At 39.4% G+C, this 25,499-nt stretch overlaps 1 protein-coding gene across 1 annotated transcript; it reads left to right on the top strand.

Moving 5' to 3' along the window:
- Nucleotides 1–7,415: 7,415 nt before the first annotated feature.
- MS4A1 (membrane spanning 4-domains A1) lies at nucleotides 7,416–13,249 on the top strand (the record flags this gene model as incomplete). Its single annotated transcript, XM_081281709.1, has 6 exons — nucleotides 7,416–7,565; nucleotides 8,015–8,134; nucleotides 9,410–9,466; nucleotides 11,068–11,304; nucleotides 12,027–12,128; nucleotides 13,028–13,249. The coding sequence occupies 6 exons, from the start codon at nucleotides 7,416–7,418 to the stop codon at nucleotides 13,247–13,249; spliced, it is 888 nt and encodes a 295-aa protein (XP_081137835.1).
- Between the last annotated feature and the right edge of the window lie 12,250 nt (nucleotides 13,250–25,499).

The raw sequence follows: 25,499 nt of genomic DNA on the forward strand, positions 1-25,499 counted from the left end.
CATTAAGTCAATTTTTTTTTTTTTTAGAAATGAGAAGACTGATAGGTAATGACAAGAGGCTAATTCAAAGAAATACTTTTAAATGTGTAATAGAATACCACACAGCAGCAAAATACCCTCAAACATTCAAAGGGAAGAAAGTGACAGATCCAAGAAGATGCTATTGATAAGCCCTGAGTATAAGTGGGAATTTCAACATACTCAAGCACTGAAAGGACCATCCGTCCAAACTAGCAACGGCAAAATGAAAGGTTTTTTTATTTGTATAAAATTATTTCAAGTTCATTTAGGATGCACCACCCATACAGCCATCTGTTTTCTCATTGGCCACGAAGATCAAAATAACAAACAACCCAAGACCCATGGGGGAAGAAAAGGGCTTAACCAGAGGGGGAAAAAAAATGCCAAAGACTAGGTTGCACAAACTAAACTCAAACCTCTTTGAGGCCACACATTGGCCACTTCCTGACCCTGATCGCACACTCACTAAAATGAAGACACACACCTCTAACCAGCCGGCCGTCCTGGACTCCAACATTAAGCCTCAGGATCATCCTCAATTCGGACCCCACATGCTTTGATCTGAATGTGTCCTCCAAAGTTCATGTGTTGGAAGATTAATCTGTAATGCAACAATGTTCAGAGGCGGGACCTTCCAGAGGTAATTAGGTTGCAAGGGCTCAGCCCTCAGAGACGGATTAATGCCATGATCATGGGAATGGGTTAGTTATTACAGGTGTAGGTTCCTGATAAAAGGATGAGTTCAGCCCCTTTCCACACTCTCTCTCACATGCATGCACCCACTCCTGCCCTGATGCCTTCTACCAGGAAATAACATAGACCAAAGGCCCTTGTCAGATGATATAGGGCCCTTGACCTTGGACTTTCCAGCCTCCTAAACTGTAAGAAATAAATCTCTGTTCCTCATAGGTAACAGTTACTACCTCATAGTCTCGGGTATTCTGTTACAGCAGCCTCAAAACAGATTCAGACATTATGTAATTATCATTCCTATCACCAGCTGATACGTACAGACCCACTTGGAATCTTGCCCTATGTTCTAACCATCTTAAAGAAAAGAGAGGCAGAAGAAGAATGGACAGAGGAATTAACCTAAAACTACTCAACAGCTGCCATATTTCAACCCCTTAGATTAAATGAATAATTAGCTAACTCTAGCTCTGTGTTTCTCATGAAGTAAAGCAATATACATAGACATTGAAGAGTGACTAAAAATCCAACTTATGAACATAAAGATTATATATGGATATGAGGGGTGATAATATCTTTAAGCAAATCTTTCCTTGATTCATCTCCCAAACGACTTTCCAATTTCCACCATTTCTCCATTTGATCTAGCACCAAGCTTGATGGCCATGCATCATCCTGAAAAAAGCCAGATCCATGCAAAAAGTACTATTTCAATTTATATCCACAAATATGGACTTAAGTTTCTGGGCACCAAATTATATTTTTAGGCCATTTCTGCTAAATTTGATATAAGACATATAGGGTCTGCAAAAACCCTCAACGTGAGCAAATGAGGCCAATGTTTGAGAAACAAAAGTACAGCACTCCCAAGTGTACGTGCGCAATAATTCTTAATTCTCCGCATGGATACCTCCTCTCCACCTACTGACTGATAAAAGTGAAACATGAGGGCAAAAGGCAGCCCTAAAGCCCATCTTTGGAGAATTTCTAGAGCCCTTCTTTCCCTAGGGACCCACCGTCCACACCTGCTCACAGGGTGGGGGCTGCAAAAGTTCTTCTAATTGAGGTACCATGAAGGGTACCAGGCGGTCCCCTGGGGTGTTTTTCAGGAAGTGAAACCTCCTGGTGAAGCAGAAACTTTTTTTGTATCTCCTTTGGCTCTGGTCAGTTTATATCAAACCTAAATAATTGGAGCAAAACTCAAGGTAGCAGAAGCTACTGATTTCCTGTCACCTGATTTCTGTTAGAAGTACCACCCCCAGGCCTCGATTCTTGAGAAATCAAAGCAAGGATTGAACCCAGCGGCAGGCATTCACATCAGCCCTTGAGCCCTGAAGAGCCAGGTAAGAAATCCGTTTCCTTTGATTAAGTGACTGCGGGGAGGTGATAAGGCATAAGATGATCTTAAAGAGTAGAGATTCTGTTTTAACTCTAGGGCTTCTCTTGTCAGACTTCGTCATGGCGTCTTGATTTAAGCCAGGGTGATTTCAAGGCTTGCTGCTCGCCCACACCCTCTCTCTCTCCAGAACTACCACGGGCATCCAACTCAGAGTCACTACAAAAGTGGCAGATTGGAGCATGTACCTTAAAGCATGGCTTCTAACCTTCAGGGTTTAAGCTGGAGCTCTGCCTCATGCAAGCCTTCTACCTTAGGCCAGTTGCTAAACCTCTATGTGCCTTGGCTTCCTCATTCGTAAAATGGGGCCAATAGAAATACTCCTCACATTATGAAGATTGGATAAACTAAAATACAGAAGTGTTTAGGACTGCCTGCTACCAAAAAAGAAAATGATCAATCACAGTCCTATGAAAATATCTCCATGAATTTTGCTTTAAATGCTTTTGTCTTCAAAGATATATTGTTAAATATTAGTACACTTTGGTGATGTTAAACCTCCTTAGCTAACATTTCTGCAGGGGATGTTGACTACAAAATCCCACCTCCAATCTATAACCTAAGAAGCCAGGATTAGGAGTGGGCCCCAGAGACAGGAGGAAGCTCTATTGAGAGCAGCAAGTAATAATTTTAACATTGTTATAATGGTTTCCTCTGTGTGTGTGTGTGTGTGTGTGTGTGTGTGAGAGAGAGAGAGAGAGAGAGAGAGAGAGAGAGAGAGAGAGAGAGAGAGAGAGATTTCCTTTCCTGGTATCCCTTAAAATGACTTGATCTCACTAGTCACCTTTTGAACTTGCATCCTGAGCTTTCGCAAACCTTCTCAGAGGAAGTAACTGAATTTGATGTTCAGTTTAAACTTCACTGAGTTCACAATATGCAAGAAGCAGGTTCCCTGTGTGATCCTGGTGGGAGAGATAATTCCCTTAGGGAATTCACACTCTATTAGAAGAGTTAGAATAAATGTTAGGATGAAAGTAGTGAGTGAGACATGCTAAGAGCTGTGGGCTCTGAAGGGGAAGTTCTTGCAATCAGGTGTAGAGAAAAAGCAATAGTCTCGGGGGTGGAAGGGAGGGAGAAGCATTTCAAAATGGAGAAGATTCCCAGAAGGTAGAAGACATGTCCAGACCAGTGGCTCTGGTGTGGACATGAGCTTTGGAAGTCCTTGCAGCTGAACTGTAAAGCTCTGGAGAGGCCTGGAGAGGGTTTCTCTAGCTAGCAGTAACAGGTCAGCAAGAATTGAAGCTCGGGAAAAGCATGATGTGAGCAGAGATTTAGAGAATTTGATCTAGGAGCCTGTGAAGAATAGATTAGAAAAGAAAATGATTAGCATCTGCATATCAAAAAAAAAACATTTGGCCTTCAGTTTTTTAGATGGGCTTATTTCGCTTAGCATGATATTCTCCAGCTCCATCCATTTACTCGCAAATGCCATCATTTCATTCTCCTTTAAGGGTGAATAATATTCCATTGTGTATATGTACCACATTTTCTTTATCCATTCATCTGTTGAGGTTCCATAATTTAGCTCTTTTGAGTTGAGCTTCTATAAACATTGATGTGGCTGCATCATTGTAGTTTGCTGATTTTAAGTCCTTTGGGTATAAACTAAGGAGTGGGATAGCTGGGTCAAATGGTAGTTCCATTCCAAGTTTTCTGAGGAATCTCCATACTGCTTTCCAAAGTGGTTGCACCAATTTTCAGTCCCACCAGCGATGTATGAGTGTTCCTTTCCCCCGACATCCTCGACAACATTTATTGTTGCTTATATTCTTGATAATTGCCATTCTGACTGGAGTGAGATGAAATCTTAGAGTAGTTTTGATTTGCATTTCTCTAGTTGCTAGAGATGTTGAAAATTTTTAAAATATATTTGTTGATCGATTGCATTTTTTCTTCTGTGAAATGTCAGTTCAGTTCCTTAGCCCATTTATTGATTCAGTTATTTGTTTTTTTGTGTGTTCTTTATATATACTGGAGATTAATGCTCTATCTGAGGTGCATGTAGTAAAGATTTTGTCCCATTCTGTAGGCTCTCTGTTCGCATTATTGATTGTTTCCTTTCCTGAGAATGTCTCTGATATGTGGATGATAATTCACAATAAGGGGCATGTAGCTAGGGAACAATAGAGTTACTTTGCATTAGGTAGAGGGGAGTGAAGGGAAGGGAAGGAATATGGAGGTAGAAAGATATATAATGTAGAACGAATCTGACATGTACCCTATGTACATATATGACTACACAACTGGTGTGATTCTACATCATGTACAACCAGAAGAATGAGAAATTATACTCCATTTATGTATGATGTAACAAAATGCATTCTATTGTCATGTGTAAGTATTAAGAACAAACTTTAAAAAATAAGATTCAGGGTTTATTTCCTGAAAAAAAAATTTAAAAAGAGATAAAATAGGTAATTTTTTACTTAAATCTTGAATATACTCTGTTGTATTTTGCGGATTGTTGCATCTTACATAAAAGTAAAAAAAAAAAAAACAGGAAATGATTGGGATGTGACTCAGTGGTAGAGCACCAGCCCTACATGCGGCCCTGGGTTCGATCTACAGAACAACAACAACAAAAAATAATTTTCTGCTAAATGAGAACCAAACTCATAGAATATTTGAATATAGAAAAAAGGTCCATATGCAAAATAACTTGCAAAGGGAGAAATGGCATGATTTGGCCATTGGTTGAAAAGGAAAATAAAAGAGATGGAGTAAAATTTGGCTCCAACTTTTGAAACCTGGGAAATAGGGGAATTAAAGTGATCTGAGGCATGTTGCTTAGAAGGAACATTGACTTTGCCACACATTTTTTTTTTTAAACAGAGAAGTTTCAGCAGAGTGACTCCAGCAGAAACTAGTCACAAATCGCTGAGGAGTAAGTGGTGAGGAAGCAGGAGGAAGAGAGCAGAGTGCAAAGATTGAATAAGCAGGGGTAAAGGAAAGGGAGATGGAGGGTCATGGCTGGGACACTGGCCAACTTAAGAAAGGGAGCTTTGAGACTGGGGACAGGGTAGCCCATTTTAGTCATAAGAACAATCTGGTAATAACAAACGGTTTTTGAATATTTGGTACCTTATCAATTGCAAATTATCTTATGTTCTCAAAGCAATAGTTTGAAAATGAGCAAGGTAGCTAATGTCCTAAATTTACACAGAGATCATCACAACAGTGACAGGCAACAGAGGTAAACCTGTTTCTGCAGCATAACGCCACAAATTGAGCAAGAGACTGTGGGTGCAAGGAAGAACCCATTTCTTGGAAAAGCAAACATCCTAGTGGAAGGAGATGGACAGAAGGGCACAGAGGGGAAAATGTCAGAACGTGCATCCTCAGAGACAAGCACCCAGTGGGCAGAAATGATAAAAATGCAAAGCTATTCTGAGTGGCAGAGGAAGTCAGGTGGCTTTGAACTTCTCAGTACATGATGGAGTTAGTGGACCTAAAAGTCATTATGCAAACCAGACCTGCATTGGCTGTAAGATCTCTAGTGAATAGACATGGAAATGGCAGCACCTTCAAAAACCAGAAGAGATTTGCATAAGTTGCTATAATAAAATAGGGTAGTGCATGATCAACTGAGTCTTCATTTTAGTATCAGTGCTGATTATAGTACCTGTAAAAAATAAAATCCTATTTTCAACACATTTTGACCAGTTTAGTTAGTAGCTCCTGCTAATCTACCAGCCGACCTTTTGGCATTATTGTGAGTTGGATACTATAGAAGTCATTAAATATAATTATTTTAATGATAAGGCAAAGCTATGAGAATCTACAATATTCTTAGGAATAGGTGGACTGGTTCTAGTTTTATGTATATATATATATATATATATATATATATATATATATATATGGTCATGCTTTTTTTATATGATGCTATTTTATAGTAATATTTGTTGAAGAATTTGTAGAAATAGAGTTGCCCTAGTGATATACTATTTAGGAGAAAAATAAAACATCTACCCATACGTGGTCACTGCTGCTGTTAGCCATTATAGCCATTATAGACATTACCTCACCAATAATACAGACACAGTTTTCATCAAGCAGCTGACAAACAAGGAGAAATTTAAACAATGAGAGTCAAATCATTCCTTTGGTCCAAACAATTGATGACCTCTATACTTTATCTCTCTAATGTTACTCCTTTGGAGAGGACCATAATAACTTCCAGCTCATTCCATACTTGCCAAAGGACCTCAGGAAAATTGATTAATTTTCTGAGCCACCATTTCACAACTACAAAAAGGAGACACAGTGCCTGGTATTAAGTTCAAGCATTATTATAGATACTGACCAAGACAGAACAAAATCTCTACTTTGTTGGATCTTACCTTCTGGGGAAGAGATACACAATACAGCTAATCTCCCTCAAGGATAAATGCCAAGAAGCAAATAAAACACGATGTTGTGAGGGAGAGAGTGAAAGAGGAGTATGCACTGTAGGTTGAAGGTTCAGGGAAGGCTTCTCTGAAGAGATGGCATCTGAGCTACATCTGCATGAAAAAGCACCTATTTGAGTCTTTCAGCAATCTATAAAACAACAATTATTATCGATCCCATTTTATAGTTGAAGAACCTGAGGCCCCGAGAATTTAAAGGACCTGTTCAACACCTCAGAGCAAACAGGTGAATTAGTATGTAAACCCAGGCAATCAGACTCAGGAGGTTGCAGTCTTGCATGCAGCATCACAGAACCTTCTTGACATGACTTACTCAAGGTCACAGAGTTAGAGCCCCCTCCAGATTCTAAGGACTGGGTTCTCTGGCCTGTTGAAATGTGCAGGGGAAACTAAGCAACAGAAGTCAATAGAAAGTACATTTTCCAATAGTGAAGCATAAATAAAGGCATCCAGGACTGAGAGACAAACAAGTCGTAGATGGGGCTGGGGTGTAGCATGGTGGTGGTGCCTGGCCTCACATGCACAGGGCCTGGGGTTGAACCCCAGCACTAGGAAAAAGGAAGAAGAAGGAAGACAACTGTGACATGTGGACAGACATGCATGGAGCTTTCTTTTAAGGTAAAGTATGCCCCAAGCCAGGTTGTGGAGAAAGAATGCTGGCAGAGACTCCTAGGCCCATGTGTCCCAAGAGCCCCTGCAGATGGTTCTCAGAACCCAGTAGTAGGTCTTGCCTCAGATCCCAGGCCAGCAGGGAGGAGAGCTGCCTACTCTCAGAAAGACACACAGAGGGAAGGCTGAGAGAAGCATTCAGATGCGTGACAGGAGATTATCAAAGACCTTGTCTTCGCTCTCCTTATTTTATTACTGTTTTTAATTTTAGGAGTTTTGAGAACAAAATGACAACACCCAGAAATTCCTTGAGTGGAACTTTCCCTACAAAGGGCCCTATCTCCATGCAACCTGCTCCAAAAGTAAACCTCAAGGGGACGCTGCCGCTGGTGGGCCCCACCCAAAGCTTCTTCATGAGGGAATCTAAGGCTTTGGGGGTAAGTCAGTCACCCTACACTCCAAATCCTAGAGCTTCTCTGGTCTACAGAAGTGGATGCTGCAGGCCATGTGTGGGATTCAGTCCAAAGTGAAGGGGTGTCATCCGACCTGGCATGCTATCTATGTGACCCAGCAGGTCCACTCAGGGATGTGCCAAAGAAGTTATCAACTGGGTCACCATAGGGGGTCTGATGTCACCATTGCTTTAGAAGTATGTAGCTTTAAGGGCCTTTCATCTCAGTATATTGCTAGAATGCTTGTTTCCTGGAAATGTCCTCATATGATGGGAAAAAATGTATCTGAAGAAGAAAAAGGCAAAATCCTTGGCACCACTGCTACTTCCTATAGGAAACTTGCAGGGTTCCAAGTTAGAGCCAAGGCTTCCCACCTTCCCTTGCCTACCAACAGTGATGATTTCATTCACCATCCTCCTCCTATTCTCTCCCAGGCTATCCAGATCATGAATGGGCTCTTCCACATGGCCCTGGGAGGGCTGCTGCTGATCCCCACAGGGGTCTATGCACCCATCTGTGTGACTGTGTGGTATCCCCTCTGGGGTGGCATTCTGGTGAGTGAAAAATATAATGACCCCTTGTAAAATGGTAAAGAAAAAAAATACTAAAAAAAAATGTAGACCATTTGTGTACTGAGGAAAGTGCACGGGCAGGAAATAGATTATTTGTTCGGTGGGAAGAGAGGTTGGCTAAACAGAAGGAGCGCGGCTCCCAGGGTTGAGGGTTAGTGGTCTTGCTTCAGATGAGTTCAGAAAAAGATGCTCTGTGTGACCCACACTGGCAATAAAGAGTGTTCCAAGCTGAGCCTCCCCATTCGATTCTGGAGGTGAGGAGTCACTCGGTGTTTGGTGTTTGGGAAAGCCAGAGGCAGCATGTCCGCCCATCTGCTCTTCTTCCTTACCATTATTTACTTACTATGGCCCCTGGTGAAATTAGTCCCAACCCAAATAAATTTCCCTTTATGAGCTCAGCAATATTTCCTTGGGCTGTGTCATTTGCAGGTTTTCCAAACCTGAAATCCCACCTGAGAATGGCATGGGGCATCGATGTTTATTTCCCCAGGGTACTTTTCCTGGCTGCCACTGTGAGACCAGAGTTGAGAATTTCAGAACAAATAGAAATGAGTTAGAATAAGAGCTTCCCACTGATTTGCAGCATGAACATCAGGAAAGGAAGATGAGAAACAACCACAGTTCTTTCCCCGGGCAGCTGACATTTTAATAAAGGGCCTTCACATTCATCTCTTCCTTCTCTGTTCATTCACACCTCATGGCATCACTGTGGCCCCAAAGAACATTCTCACAAGTTACAAACACAAGGAAAAGAAAACTCCTCAAACTTTATCTTCACACTGATATTCTCTCACCTGTGCTACACAGGGACGTCAGCCCTAACTGTAGCTTGAAAGATGGTGGTCTGGGGCTGACCACAATCTTCACCAATAATGAGTAGTGGTGTTATTGTTGCTGCTGCTTTTTGTTTCAATTTGATGGAACAAACTAAGGCATGTCTATCTGCTTGGTGTACTGATTGACAAGAAAATGTGGGTTTTCTTTGCTCTTACTATAGTCCAAGTTACACATTCCCAGGTGGTTGAATAACATGGACTGAACATAGGCAAACCTGAATAAGGAAGAAATATGACTGAAGAGAAATGAATGCACTTGATTAAAATGGGTTAATGGTTCAGCAAAATGGCTGGAAATGTTCATGACTTCTTTACAACCAGTTCTCAATGTTAAAACGTGATCTCCCTCTCTCCCCCTTTTCCCAACTCTCCCACCCCCTCCCTCTTCCCCCCACCCACCTCCTCACCTCTCTTCTTATAGTATATTACCTCTGGATCGCTCCTGGCAGCAGCAGAGAAAACCTCCAGGAACAGTCTGGCAAGTAACGGTCTGTCCTTCTTTCCCACACATCAGAGAAATAGCTGTTTTCTCAGTTGAAAACAAGGAAGGACCTTTAAAGAGCTTTGGAATCACAGACTCTCCACTCTCAAAAGCAAAGGATCCTCCACAATGCTGGCTGTCATTTCATTCCTGCAAAACCTGAAAGTGAGATCTACTTTATGCATGTCCTTAGAAGCACAGCTAAAGGCAGAGCTATGAAGACTGTGCTTACGATCTTGTCAGCGTTAAGTGCGGTGTGAAAATAACAGACCTTTCTGGAAGCCATGCCATTTCTTCTAGACCAGCACTGAGGACAGTTGTGTCATCAACATTGTGATTGATTCATGCTCTAGCTCAGTTAGAATCTTAAGTTATAATCTTGAGCAAGTCCGTTTCTCTTTGAACCTCTTGAGTTGTCACCTACTAGATGGAGATGGTACCATAGGAAATGGTTACCATTCCTGTGTCTACTAGGGAAAATCAGTATGAGGATGGGATGGAGTAACATGTGACAGTGTTTTAGAAGCTAGGAGCTTCCATGTGCTCTTGTTCATATAACACCTACAAATTCACACCCAGGAAGACTCTGCCCTGTGGAGCACCTGATTCTGGATGGGTGACGAGGAACTTACAGCCAGTTTCTTCTCAAATAATCCTCTCCCAACACTTGTACTTACTAAGCCAAGTCACTTGTAAAGTCAGTGAGGGGTTGCATGAACTGAGATGGGTCCCCTCTAGAAGTGGTCTAACAAACTCAGTTTGGGGAGATCAATTATTCTATTATCCAAATGCAGCCAGACCCACTGAGTAGCCCTCTGTAGATCACATGGCCAGAGATAAAATGTGTGTGTTGTAAAGTCATCATCAACAATCCCATGCCACTGTGGCACTTGTCACATATATCTTCCTGTTTCAACCTTGTACCATCCCTGAAAGGCAGGACATCCACATTGACAGTCTCTCACCTATACTACCCAGAGACACCAGCCCTAACTGTATCTTGAAAGATGGTTGACCAGGGTGGATTGAATCCTATGTCAACAGGGAATAGGCAGTGGTGTCATAGTTGCTGCTGCTACTTCTTGCTTCTCTTTGACACCACAGTCCTGGAGGGTGCTATCTGCTCCTTCCAAACCTATACCCACAGTACCATACTTAAGTGTAATGCAAAATTCTCTCTCCTCTGCCTCCTTATGCAGAGAGATAATCATCTAGGTGTCATTCATCTTCATTTATTCCACAAATATTTATCAAATATCTAGTAGGTAGGAGAGTGGCAGTAAAATAAGTATAAGGTTATGCAATACAGGAATCAAACATCATTCCTAGATGCTTGTCTTGATAAACTGAATGGATGGTCATATCATCAAATGAGATGGAGAAGACTGAAAAAAAGGAACAAGATACTTGAGTTTTTATTTACATAAATACAGTATATGTACAACGTAGATTTTATTTATAGAGACAATGGGGCTAAAAAACAATTAGAAAAGAACTCTGGTAATTTTAGGTGTCAGAGAAATGACATCTGGGATTCCTCACTGATAATTCCCAAATGGAAGTTAAACATAGTTAATGGATCTGTTTATCTGTTTCAGGTCCAAGCAAAAGTAATAATGAACTCATTGAGCCTCTTTGCTGCCATTTCTGGAATAATTCTTGTGATCATGGACATACTCAATATTACGATTTTACATTTCTTAAAAATGGAGAGTCTGAATATTATTAAAACTCCTGTGTCGTATATTGACATATACAACTGTAAACCCACTAAACCCTCTGAGGAAAACTCTCCATCCACAAAATACTGTTACAGCATACAATCCATGTTCTTGGTAAGTGTGAAATTGGATTTCTCTCCAGGGAAGAAATATGTCATTTTTATTCCAATTATCAACTTCAGATCCATAATGTCTAAGTCTGCTAATTTTTGCAAATGTGGCTTGGCAAGAGTTTTATCTATACTCTGCCTCAGTTTCAACTGTAAGATGAGGATAGTGACAGCAGTCATTTTATATCGTTTTCTTTGTTTGTTTGTTTAGGAATAAATGAGTTAATATATGCAAAGCACTTAGAACAGTGTATAGAATATAAAAAGTGCTAAGTGTTTCAATATTAATTATTAATATCATTTGTGGTGTTAATATTTATCATGATCATTAATATAAACATGGAAGAAATTCCTAAGATATCAGAGTTTGAGGGAAAAAAAATGTTAATCCCTCAATTGTGGAGGGTTGCACCGAAAGCTGAATATAGTTTAAATTTAGGACTCGGCACTTACTATTTCATACCTAAAACTGATTATTCAGCTGACAGTTCTTCTGTCGGCAACATGCATTAACCATCTGCCATATGCCTGAAGTTGCGTTAAGGGTTCAGGTTATAAAGTCACTGTCTTCCATACTAATGGTTTTCCCAGGGAGTCATTACTTAGCTAAAGAACAGATCTTTTAATCATTTGTTTGATTTTAGTTATCAGTCATTCACAGAACACCAAACATACTCTCTGTGCCATTATTACATCCTCACCTTCATTCTTCCATTGTTTTTTCAGGGCGTCTTGTCAGTGATACTGATCTTTGCCTTCTTCCAGAAACTTGTCACTGCCGGCATTGTTGAGAATGAGTGGAAAAGAACCTGCTCCAGGCCCCAAGCTGTAAGTAGGAGCCACTCTGTCCATAACGCCCCTCTCGAAAATTCACATCTACAAAGGATCATATGTGGATAATGTGATCCAATGAGACTTTGGAACTGGGAACTTCACACACACCAAAAAAAAAAAAAAAAAAAAAAAAGGTCTTGCTGTATTTCTAGAGAGCAGAAAATACTAGCTACTAGCAATGAAGAAAACTGTCTTTGAAATTAGAAATATGTCTATAGCTAGACAGAAGGGATAGTTCTATAATATGTGAACCTTCTCTCTAACCTTTTCTTCCACTTGCTGTCATGACTCCATACCTGATGTTTAATGATGGTTGAAGGTTAAATAACTAGTTCTTTGATTTCATTTCTCAGTAATCCTCTCTTCCTCCCACCCATTTCTCCCAGTTTCTCTTCCAAAATCATAGGTAGGTCCAAAAAGGCTCCAAAGTTGGGAAATATGAATATCCCAGTGATAGATCTAGTAACAGCTGCTTTGGACCACAACCCATTAGACTTGGAACAGCACTTAGAAATCATTATTAATCCCTTTATTGTGCAGTTTTGGAAAATAGGATCAGAGAGAGAAAATTGCTCTGTCAGGGCTGTAACCACTAAGGGCAAATTAGAACCAAGGTCTGAATCCTCTATTACTGCAGTGTTCCTTTCCCCTGCTAGGTGATCATTCCAGGCACAGTGGCAAATGCCTGCAGCCCAGGGGATTTACTCAGACTTCAGTTTTGATAAGTGACTTGATAAGGATTTCACCACCTGGGAAATTAATCCTGGTGTTGGGCGGCATATAGTAAGCAATATAAGTAGCCTAAAAACTTGAAGGCTTTTGAGAAATATGTATAAAGGTGTTTGAGAGAGGTGCCAATGGTAAAGGTCAAGAAAAATCTGTTTGTGTTCTAGAAGGTGGTTCTTCTGTCAGCTGAAGACAAGAAAGAACAGACAATTGAAATAAAAGAAGAACTGGTTGAGCTAACTGAAGTTCCTTCTCAAACAAAGAATGAAGAAGACATTGAAATTATTCCAGTCCAAGAAGAAGAAGGAGGAGAAGAAACAGAAATAAATTTTCCAGAACCTCCCCATGATCAGGAATCCCCACCAATAGAAAATGATAGCTTTCCTTAAACTATTTCTTCTGGGTTTTGCTGCCTCTTTTAAGCATTAGTATTTAGCTTCTAAGAGACATAGTTACCCCATTTCTTGAGGCACTATAAACTGGTTCTCCATGTTTCCATCTGGTCTTTGCATGGAATAACCACAGCCCCATCTCAAGCTCATTCAGCAAATGTGGGAATTGTAACAGATTGTGATGTCCTATTTCTTGTTTGGGGAAACTTTCATACATTGGAAAAAAAACAGAATAAGTGCTGCAGAACATGATTTCCCACGAGATTTTCCCTTTGCTAGGCTTTTCAGTAGTAGTGCTTTGTGGTTGTTTCTTCCATTAGCAACAGGACGACTCAGCATCTGGTAGAAAAGGTCCATGACTGACCCATGCCATTCCTTTAAGCTATCTTTAACTCCTTCCCCATCTACATTTTTGTTGAAGTTCCTTTTGTTTTAAGGGAAATAAAATGATAACGATAAGCAATAAAGAATCAATCCATCAATATCTCATAGGGCTGATGCCATGTCATATTCTTGGAGAATCAGCATTCCATTAGGGAAGTTCTAAGTGGTCACTACCCAGTCCCTTAATTGTCCAAATGGTACAGCTTATATTTGAACATGTCTCTTAAAGTTCCCCAACTCCTACTCTGACCCTCAGTTACTTTGTCTCCCTCCTTTTAACCTATAGGCAAAAGAAGAAAGAATGATTAGAGAAAAAACCATGAGTACTCAAATCTCAGGTAATAGTCAAAACATGTATTTATAGAATGCTTTACAGGTGACTATTTCATAAAATAATTTCATTTAATTATCCATGTTCAAGAAAGAATGCTTATCCCTATTTTATAAGTAATTCAAAGAGGTGAACACATACCTGTCACAGTCACAGCTAGCAATCCTGAGAACCTTGTTTCATTCACAGATCTTCATACTCAAATCCTGGTGATGTTCATAGCAACCAGACTGCAATGTCTGCATAAATTACCAGAGCCATGTCATCAGTTGTTATCAAGAAGCTACTCTGACCAGAAGATGTTAGGAGAGTTACAAAGAGAGTCAGAATCAGAGTTTACCCCTTTGGATAAAAACCTTAGAAATTCACAACAGTCATAAAACTAGTTATGGCATAAGTATTTAATTAGCTGGCAGACTATATAATGCAGACACTAAGTATCATAGACATCCTCAGGAAGAAGACCAGGTGTGAAAACAGCATAATTAAAGTGCCAAGTCTCAGGCAAAAGCTATCCTGCTTTTCAATTCCTGTTCATGTTCAGAGATACCAATACCTTACCTAGGAAGAATGTTAACCTAGGAAGACATTGAGGTCATCCTTCAACCTAAAGCTGTAATCTACCAGTTCCAAATGTGGTAGGTGTATGGGACAAGGTAATTTTCATTTCCTGTGATATTTCCACTTTGTTAAGGACTATCTGTGGAAGATATTTCCTGTAATTACAATTTTTAAAAAGGGAGATTAACCATTTTTCTATGCTAAGTTTTCAAAATTAGCTGTAAGTGAATAAAGCTTTGTGTTCTTGTCTGAAGTAGGTGATTCTCATGTGAGTGTCTCCCCATCCTTCTTTAATCTTGAAATGTCAGACCATGGGGGTTCATCATATTCACATGCACTCAATCTAAGCTGGAATGGTGAGGGGTCAGGTCATTAGTATTTGTGACAGTACATTTGTAAATCCCGAGTAATATCTTCGTGGACTGTGTTGTTAATAATGTATTGCTCACTCTCAGCAATCACAGCACGACCAGAATACATGACCATCGATCCTGCTTTAATTAGAGAAAAGGGAATGGCAGTGGCAGACCTATTGAAAACAATAATGAAGTCAGAAAAAAAAACTCAAAAAAACACAAGATTTTATTTCTTATTTTCCCCACTTCTGAAATATACATGAGGACCCCTCTCCAAACCCATGGTTTACTTAGGAATTTTATTTTACTCATTTTTATGATCTCAAGTAATTGTTTTTACTGAATTCACATAACTCCTTATAAGACACCATCAAGGTCCAAAAGAAGAATGAAAATTGTTGCCATAACCTTCTTCCTAATTAATTCTTTCATCAATATGGAATCAAATGACATTGGCCAATAGAAAATAGGCTTTGTCCCAAAGTGAAAGATGTATTCTATAGCTTTAGTTTTTCCTCTCCATTTTTCTTTTGTATAAAGAATTTTACAACCATAAAACATTTCAAAAATTAATTGCACCCACCGATTAGGAGATTGACTTACATCCTTTCAATTTTCCTTGTTTTTTTAATAATCCTTATTCACAATAAGGTAATCATCCATCCCAGTTTATCCAGGCCTGAAGGATTTCCTAGGATGTAGGATTTTCAATGTTAAAACCAAGATAGTCCCTAGTAAACTAAGTGGTTGATCACCATAGTTCATAGTTCTACACAATTTAGGCAAGTTACAATCACTTTAGTAGTTACAGTATAATCTACTTTTTATGTGCGACAATCTGTCATAATTTTCTTTATTCTCACAAGCATCATTTTTAAATTGCAACTTAATATTCAATGAGTCAATCAAGATTAATTCGATATTCTACGAGTTCACTATAACTGGCTACTTACGGTATTTCCTTTTTCTGCTTATTTTTTTTTCTTTTTTGGGTTGTTGTTGTAAGTGTTGAAAATCACTGTTGGAGCTGCAGAAACTGAGTAAGATATGTATTTTCTCTTCTTGTTATTCAAAATGTGGCTTCATACTCAAGCCTTGTCCATGTCTACCAGTAGGAAGTATTGTCATCTGTTAAAATCCAGGAAAATCAAATTTTAATTTCGCCAGTCGAAGTGAAATTCTCAAAGATCCAATACACAGAAATGGTAGCTTCAAATTAATTTCATGTGAAATATGTATGGAATTCGACTTGTTTTAAATTCTTGGTGAATAACTTAGAATGCTCATGGGGGCTCAAATATGAATTTTTTCTAGGTTAAGTCTGCAATTCTTAAAGAGACTCCCTTTAATTCAAACCTGATTATGTGTTTTGAACTACAGAACCAAGCAATATAAAATGAATATGGTAGGATCATGTAACGCAAAAGTCAAAGCAAATTTAGGATTATCCTATGGAGTCATGGTGGGCCCCTACTCATCTCTTCCCTTGTAATTTCCAGTAAAAAAAAAAGTATGCATTCTGCTGCAAGTGAGAACAAAATCCTAAAGGAAGACAGAACTGATCATTGAAAAATCATTAATTCATTTATTGAAACATATTTACTGATCACAGACTATTCTGCAACACAAAATGGTGAGAAAAAAAACAGGCAAATGATCTCCTTAGAATTTCTATCTGGGTGGAAAAAGAGGCATTAATAAAATATCTATTAGGCATCTACTATGGTGTGCTAATCAGCTTTTTATCCTTTTGACAAAATACCTAAGAAAATCAACTTAAAAGGAAGAAAGCTGGGGGTGGGGGAGGGTCGTGGTCTCTGCGGTTTCAATTCATGGTTGACTATTCCATAGTGTTTTGGGCCTGTGCTGGGGCAAGATATCACTGTGGGGAGCATGTGGTAGAGGAAAACTATTGACCTTATGGCATGACCTTCACCTCATGGTAGAGATGTAGAGTCCAGGATGCCAGTATGCCTTTCAAGTGCCCATCTCCAGTGACCTACTTCCATCCACTGGATCCCACCTCCTAATGGTTCAATCACCTCCCAATAGTGCCACAGGCACAGGGGTTGGATCACAAGCTCTGAGTAGGTTAGTTCTACGGTTTTCGACTGTAGGAGGGAGATTTGCCACTAAATACTTCTCACACACCTGGATATGAGGCTTGGAAATCAGGAAAAAAAAAGAGCAGAATTAAAAATGAGTTCCATGAATTAGGCACCTAAAGTTGCTAGATTGAGTTACAGGGATGGACGAGAGTTCCCAGGGGACAGTGACACTTTGTTCAGGATGTCCCCATTTAGCTGTTAGAGAAAGTGCAACTAGTGAAGATGAAACTGAAGACATCTAAGAAAGTAGGAGAGGGACATAGAGAGCGTCCTGTCTTGGAATCTGAGGAAGGGCAAGTGTCTCAAAGGACTAGGAAGCAGCAGGGCAGTGTTGTTGAGAAAGCCTGAAGAAGAACTGAGTAGAGACCACTGGATTCTGCAATTCAGAGGTCATTGCCAGCATTAGGAGAAACAGTCTGAGCAAGTATTAGTGAGAGAAGACTGACTGTAACACACTGGAAAATGAACCGTGATGTGAAAGCATTCAAACTGTTGTTGAAAACAGACTCTGCTTTTGAGATATCTGATTGGAAAGGAAAGGAAAAAAGACAATTCAGGGGTTTGCATGAGAATCAGGGCAAGGGATTACTCTGAACAGTGGGTGGTCTAAAACCTGCAAGCACAGGTAAGTGCAAAGCCACATTCATTTAGCAAATTGACAAATATTTATTGAGTACCTACCATGTAATACTATTCTGAAGGCAGAGGATATTGTAGTGAATAACAGAATGAAATATCTGTATTCCTGGAGTTTATATTATTCAGATCCATTAGTCTGCATCTTATTAGCAAGTAGTCAAGAAGACAATGCAAAGTTTTGACACCTATATTCAGTTAGAGCTAAGGATCAGTCAGTCCATGTCCAACTTATTAACATTCTAATTGTTAACAATTGTATCTTTTGCAGTAATCTTGAGCTTCAAACCAATATTGCTCAGCTTTGATAAAAACAATCATTATGACTAATACAGTAGAAACAAATTTGTAAGCTACAGCATCAATGACAAGAGCAATATTACTCAATGGACCAAGTCAAATCCAGGAAAAGTCCAAGACCTTAAAGAGTCAAAAAGCTATTGTCATGTAATCATCTGGCACCATTTTTTACCAGCTTTTACAGTAGAGGAACTACCCAGTTACCTATCTACAGCTCTCTGTGCTTTTTATCTTTATAGGAAATGAAACTTGTTAAAGTTATGCTTTTACGTTTTGCAGGAAGCAGCTGCAATGAAGCCAAGTGTATGACAGGAACACTGTGTGTCACAAGATAGTAGAAAACTTCATGAGCATTTATTAAACGAGATAGACACGAAATTTCTCTTTTAAATTAACATGACTTGTTGCTTGACAAAATACCAAGCTAAATTCTTATCTAGAAAGTATTATTCATAGACTTTTTGTTTGCCAATGTAGAACTGCAAGAGATGATTTTAAATGCCTTGTTGTGCTGAGTCCTCTTGAAAATTTATAATTAGGAAATCTCTGAGAAAGACAAATTCCAAAAGGGAGAAAAGGAGTAGATGTGAGCTTAATTATGTCATGGGGGTGGGCATTGTAGCATTTTAGCCTAGCATGTATGACATTTTTCAAAACCAGTGGTTTTCACAGCAGCTGTGCCTTGAAATGACTTGGGGAAATTTAAAAATTTCTGGCACTTGAGTATTAACCCAGAGAGGCTGATACTAATTGCATCTGGCTCGGCTTGGGTGTAGGTGTTGGGTTTGTTTTTTTGTTTGTCTTTAGTTCCATTTGATCTCAATGTGCATCAGGTTGAGAACCTCTATTCTAAATTACTTGTAAAGAGTCCCAGACATTCCAGAATACAAAACCAAACAGGACGGGATGACACTTGTGAGGTTTTTCCTTCCCTCCTTCCCTTTTCCCTTCACTGTCTTTATTTGCTTGGCTTTTGTTGTCACTTTGTCTTGTCTTGTCAGCAACACCTTTAAAGAAAGTAGATGACATAATTTCTGAAATTATGAAATGAAATAAAAAGAATACTTTGAGAACTCCATTTAATAAAGAAATTAGAGTCGGTGACAGAAAAGATGCAATGAGTTAAAGAGGGTATGATTAAAATTTTATTAGAGAGAAATAAAAACTGGAGAGACAACATTTAACAACTTTCTGCAGCTTCATCCAGGAGGAAGACCCCTAACCCAGGGAGATCCTGGCAGTCAAACTATTTCCTTAAGATGTGAGATGACAATTGCTCTTTTTGTGATCATATGTGGTAATTCAATAAGCCAAGGATGCTGTTGCCTTCAGGTGAAGGGGTCCCTCTATCAACCCCTGAGATCCACATTTCAGTCAGTAGGACACAGGAAGCAGGACAAAGAGCAAGGAGACGTGGGGAGCAAGACAGAACAACGTTAAGACCAAAGAACCTCCTTCTAAGGCTTCTCATTTTAGAATTGTGCCTGCACTTCAGAGACTCAGACAAGAGGAAGTGTATTTAAATTGGTACAAGAAATGAATTGGTTTAAAATAAGAGGAAGAGACACTCAATTAAGCACACACTGATACCTATCATGAAATATCCAGCCCGACAAGCATCAGAGGAAGAACATTCCATTCCATACTTCATTTATTCCTCACCTCAAACTCAATTGATGTGTGATTCCTTTTCTTTAAATGGAATTTAAAGAAATGTTACTTTTCAAGATCACATGCTAGTAAGAAGGGGACTGGGATACAAACCTCAGCCTAATGACAAAATCTTCATCCTTTCTCCTCTTTCCTAAGACCAAAAGGAAAAATCTTTATATTTTTCATAAAGATACACCATATTACATTACCTCTTCACTGTTATCATCATTGAAATCCTACAGTATCATAAGTTAAGCAGCAGAGTTTTTCTTTCTTGCTGTTATATAAAATAAGGGTGCATTTTACCAACCATGACCTGAGAGATTGAATGAAATGCTTAGATATGTGACTGACCTGAGGGAAGTTCTTGCAGAGATATTTAAGAAATAATAATAAAATAGTTTAGATTCATATATTCACTCTTGGATGAAAGGCATCCTGGAAAAGAAAATCTCTAAGAGGTGGCTTCATTTAACTTATTTCTTTAGTCTTAGTTTGATGGTGTTTCATTCTGAAATATTCTACCTTCCAATACTTGCTGGGGAGTGGGGGATCATTTTTTTTTTAACCAAACTTCTTCTCTCTTGCTTATCTTGAAAAAAAGACTGTACCCACAAAAAAGAACCTTTCATTAACAATGCAAAAGTGTTTTTTGGAATATTCTGTAAAATCAAAGCAGGATAATGGAGAAGAAAACTTGTCCCTCATGAAACTGATCCCACAATACAGCCCCTAAGCTTCTTATCATAGAGAGTAGAAACTAATGGGGAAGATAAAGTGAACAGGGGGTCTATCTGGTGGTGGAGATCAGGCTGGCCAGTCCTGTGTTCCCTAAGTCCCTTCACCTCAGGTTCCCAATAGGAGGAGAATATAACAGGTGGACACCAGCCAAGACCAGGGACCTCATCCTTTTCAATGAGTGAAGCTTAGACCTGGGGAAGAGTTGATGAGTGAGGATGAAGAGGGCGCTCAGACCTGAAGTAGGGGCCAAATTTAAATGCAGCTACTTTTATAGTAAAGGTTGCTTCTGAGCCCCAGATACCCCACAGACCCTCTGTCTCAGAAGTCCTGCTCAGAGACAGCTTCAAGAATGGGGGCACCTGTGAAGCTTCATCCACCATGCACCCCACATGCTTCTCTGAGACACTGACTGGATTTCAGAATAACTGTGCATTTCACTGTCTACCTTGCTCAGCATGATGGAAGCTTCTGGAAGGCAAAATGACATTGTTTTACTAACCTCAGCATCCCCAGTCCCTACTCAATCAACACTTCCTGAGTAGCCACTTTAGACTTTGTACTTTAAAACCCAGTGAAGTCATCCCCAACACAATTTCCATCAGCTACAGTAAACCCTTAAGACAGTGAAACCTGAATATAAGTAAATATGTGCTTTATCTTCTACCTAACTTTACTTCTCTTCAAATAAGAAGAATGAGGGGATGGATATGGTAATTAGTTGGATTTAATACTTGACAAGGTATCAAAACATGGTGTTGTACACCATAAGTATATAGAATTTTTCATTTGCCAATCAAAATAACCATTTAATCTGGAGATAAATTCCAAGTACTTGGCTCAAACGTTTTAAGAAGGGAAACACAGTTCAAATCACAATTTATAGTCAGTGCTCTTGTCTTTATCTTTATAATGTCCTTCACTATACTAAGAGGTGCGTGTACTTATCCTGCTTCATCCTCACCGTAACCTTTGGCAGAGATACTGCTATTTTCTCTCTTTTCAAGACAAAAGCCCAGAGTGGTTGGCTAATATGCCCAGGGTTGCAAGCATTGAGAGGGAGAACAGGAACCCGAATCCTTCTTTTCCTCCATGGGGTCTGCCTTCCCTTTCTCTTTTCAAACAGTCTTTAAGCCTTACATTTATAACTTCTCATCTACTTAGCTTTGTTGTTGTTTTGTGTTTACATTTTGGGGGGAAGTAATTTTAGATTCACACAGAAGTTGCTAAAACAACCTGAGTTGCTCCTGGGTTCCCTCCGGCCAGCTTCCTCCTCATTCACATCTTACATAACATGGGACAGCTGGCCAAACCAGGAAATTGACATTTGTGGAACACTGCCTACTAAACCTCAGAACTTTTCTGGATCTCACCAGCTCTTAAACGCACTCACTGTGTGTTGGGGGTGGGGTATTTATATCATGTGTAGAGATTCAATTCATGTAACCACCACCATCATTGGAATTCAGAACAGCCTCACCATCCTAAAAACACTCCCTGGAGATGGTATATGTCTCCCAACACCAGTGACTCCATTATTATCCCTTTACAGTAGCAACCCTATCCCTAACCTTGGCAATCACTGGTCTGTTCATCATCATACATATTGTCACTTGAAGAATATTCTATGGATAGAATCATAGAGTATACAGCACTTTGAGATTGGCCCCTTTTACATAACATAATGCCCTTGAGATCCATCAGTCGTTGTATGTACCAAGAGTTTATTATTTTTCTTTGGAGTGGTATTCCATTAAATGGGTGTGCAGTTTGCTTAACTAAGAGTTTATTTTTTTTCTCCCTAGCCCTCCTACGGTTCTTCAAAATTCAATGATTTTCAAAATCCAACAGAAAGCCTTCCTTCAACTAGGTATGGGGTTAAAAATGCAGAATTCTGGGTCTCATTCCAGATCCACTCAATTTGAACATCTGTGGGTATAGGCCAGTGTTACAATATTTATAGTTCAAGTTCTTCAATGCCCATGATACATTATTGGTTGCTTTTTAGTTGCATTAAGATAGAAACCTATGTAGGTACCACTTAAATCAGGAATGGTGATGATTAACTGACATTCTAATCACAAAACCTCATCTCCAGAGGCCCATAGTGGTGTTGTTCAACATCAGACCCCTTTCTAATTAGAATAGTAAATTTCAGATTTTTAAAAAACTCAGGGTCTTATTATATGCCAATGAATTCTCTTTAGTGAAAGTAAAGGTATTGATACATTAGAGACAGACCCCATTTTAGCACAGACAGGACATAAGTATGGAGCAATGTCTGTAGGTCTTACCCTTTTGCCCCAAACACGCCAGATGTTCTGTCCCATCTGTGAACCTGGAAAGTGATGATTGGGCCCTATCTAGGAATCTTGGTTTGCCTGACAATTGTAGAACAGTATAAGTGGGACCATTTAAAAGGGTACAGAACCTAGGGGTGTGGTAAGCATTCTTTTATCATGGTCACTTACGGGTGCCTAACAGTGCCTAAATATTTTGTGAATTTTAAAATTGTGCCCTATTCTGGATAGCTTCACAGTGTTAGCCAGAATCACAAAGCCAATTAATCCCTAACTAATAGAATTCAGGATCTTCAATAGACAGAGACTTTAAATTCACAATACTTGACCCAAATGGACATACTATATAAATATTGTTATAAAATTCCCAACCATATGTCACTTTGGGGGTTGTATGGGATCAAGGAAGAAGCAAAGAAACACATTTTCATACCTCTCCTCCAAGATAATTTTCTGATATCTGAAGAGAGAGAGAGAGAGAGAGAGAGAGAGAGAGAGAGAGAGAGAGAGTAAGGAAAAGAAAGAAAGATGTATGATTATAAACAAACAAGAAGCTAAAAAATAGAAGGAAAAGAAAGCAAAAATTTAGAATGAAGGACACCTGGTGGTGAAATCTGTCCCATCGTGTCACAACTGATATCACAACTTCTCCTCCACCCCACTCTGCCACTTAAGGACATTAACAGGCTATGACACCATACAGCCTGTGGAAAACCACACCATGGAAACCTCATGTGTCTGTTCTCAAGCTCATTCCACCTGTCTCACCCCTGGCTGGCTTATATCTACCTGCAGGTGTCCCACTTTAGAAGAAGGAGTACAAGATTGAGACTCGAACATATCTGGACACAGACCCTCCGCCATCTCCTAATTTCATGATCTTGATCAAACTGCTCTCCACTCTGAAAAATGGTTTCCCTGTGTTTATACTGGCAATTAAATCAATTATGGAATTGCTATAACAATTAAGTAGTGGAGATTTATATAAAGCCAAACACCACCCAATGAATGGCAATGGTATTGTTATCCCAGCTTGATATTGAATATACTACCATCCTTTGCCCCTTTAGTGACCAAGGTTTGGAATTTCTCTTATTTCCAGGACAGTATTTTCAATAATGTGTTGACTATAATAATTCCATAAAAAGAAGGACTCCAGCATGTTTTACAGTGGCACATAAGATCGAAAACAAGTGTAAGGAACATGGCGGCGGGCACGGAGAGATCAAGTCTCTGACCTCCTCAGCTGTGTGGGCATAGGGAGTCGTAAACAATCTAAATTCTGTTTGCTCAGGATCACTAGGCAATGCTGAACTGACGTGGATCTGGGACGAACAGTCTGGGCCTCTCAGAACACACACTGAGCCCGGATGGGCTGAATTCAAGCTCCCGTTCGCCTGCTTCCCGCAGACAAACAGCTGTGACTCAGCACTAATCCATCCGGCTGAAACAACTGGTCGGCCCTTCTGTTCCTACAGAGGTAAAGGCCAACCGAGCCTTCATAGGTAGTGGCCACAGGTTTGAAACGGGGCTTGGGAGAGACAGTAAGGACCCACCCGTTGCATTGGTCAACCGGCAAAGGGAAACGAACTGTCGCCATTTGCAAGAGATACAACCATAGCAGAGAACTGACGTCACCAGACTGCGGCGGAGGAGATAACTTCATTGAAACCTGCGGCTATAGTGACTTCTTCCCTTCCCTTCTAATACCTTTCCTCCCAAGCATCAAATAAATTTATAGGAGTAAACAGTAACTCAGCAGTCAAACAGAATAAGAAGTAACATGAGCAACTTGAAAAAGCAAGGAAGAAAAGGAGTACAAACAATGCAGGACAGCCTAAATATTCAGGAGGACCTAGAGTCATCAGAAAAATGGTTATATAAAGAACTCAAGGAACACCTTAGACAGATGGAATGGAACCTTAAAGAGGATACGAGACAGCAAATTCAAGCAGCGAAAGAACACATAGAGAATGAATTACATAAATGGATAAAAGAAGAAGTTAAGCATCTTTATCAGGAGATAGAGATTATAAAAAATAATCAAACAATAATTCTAGAAATGAAGGAAACGAAAAACCAAATTAAAAACTCAATTGAGAGTATCACTAACAGAGTGGAGCAAGTAGAAGCCAGAACGTCAGATAATGAAGACAAAATATATCATCTTGAAAAGAGTCTAGCCAACTCAGATAGACTGGTAAAAAATCACGAGAAAAACATCCAAGAGTTATGGGATAACATAAAAAAACCAAACTTACGAGTCATCGGGATAGAAGAAGGTACAGAGATTCATACCAAGGGAATGAGTAACCTGCTAAATGAAATAATTACAGAAAACTTTCCAGAAATAAAAAAGGAAACAGATATACAAATTGAAGATGCATATAGGACACCAAGCACACAAAATCACAGTAGACCAACGACAAGACACATTGTTATGAAGATATCCAATATACAGAACAAAGAGAAAATATTAAAAGCTACAAGAGAAAGGAGACAGATTACATTCAGGGGTAAACCAATAAGGTTAACAATGGATTTTTCATCACAGACGCAAAAGCAAGAAGGTCATGGAACAATGTATTTCAAACACTGAAAGACAATGGATGCCAACCAAGAATTCTGTATCCAGCAAAATTAAGCTTCAGGTATGACAACGAACTAAAAATCTTTCATGATAAACAAAAGTTAAAAGAATTTGCAGCCAGAAAACCAGCATTGCAAAGCATTTTGAGCAAAACACTACACGAGGAAGAAATGAAAAACAATAACCAAAACCATCAGTGGGAAGTGCCTCGGTAAAGACAGAGGGCGAGGGGAAAGATAATCATGGAGAAACAAACTAAATTTTTTAAAAAAAGGATAAATAATCAAACA

This window comes from Spermophilus citellus (assembly GCF_964194105.1).
Source record: "Spermophilus citellus genome assembly, chromosome: 2".
NCBI classification, from domain to species: Eukaryota; Metazoa; Chordata; class Mammalia; order Rodentia; family Sciuridae; genus Spermophilus; species Spermophilus citellus.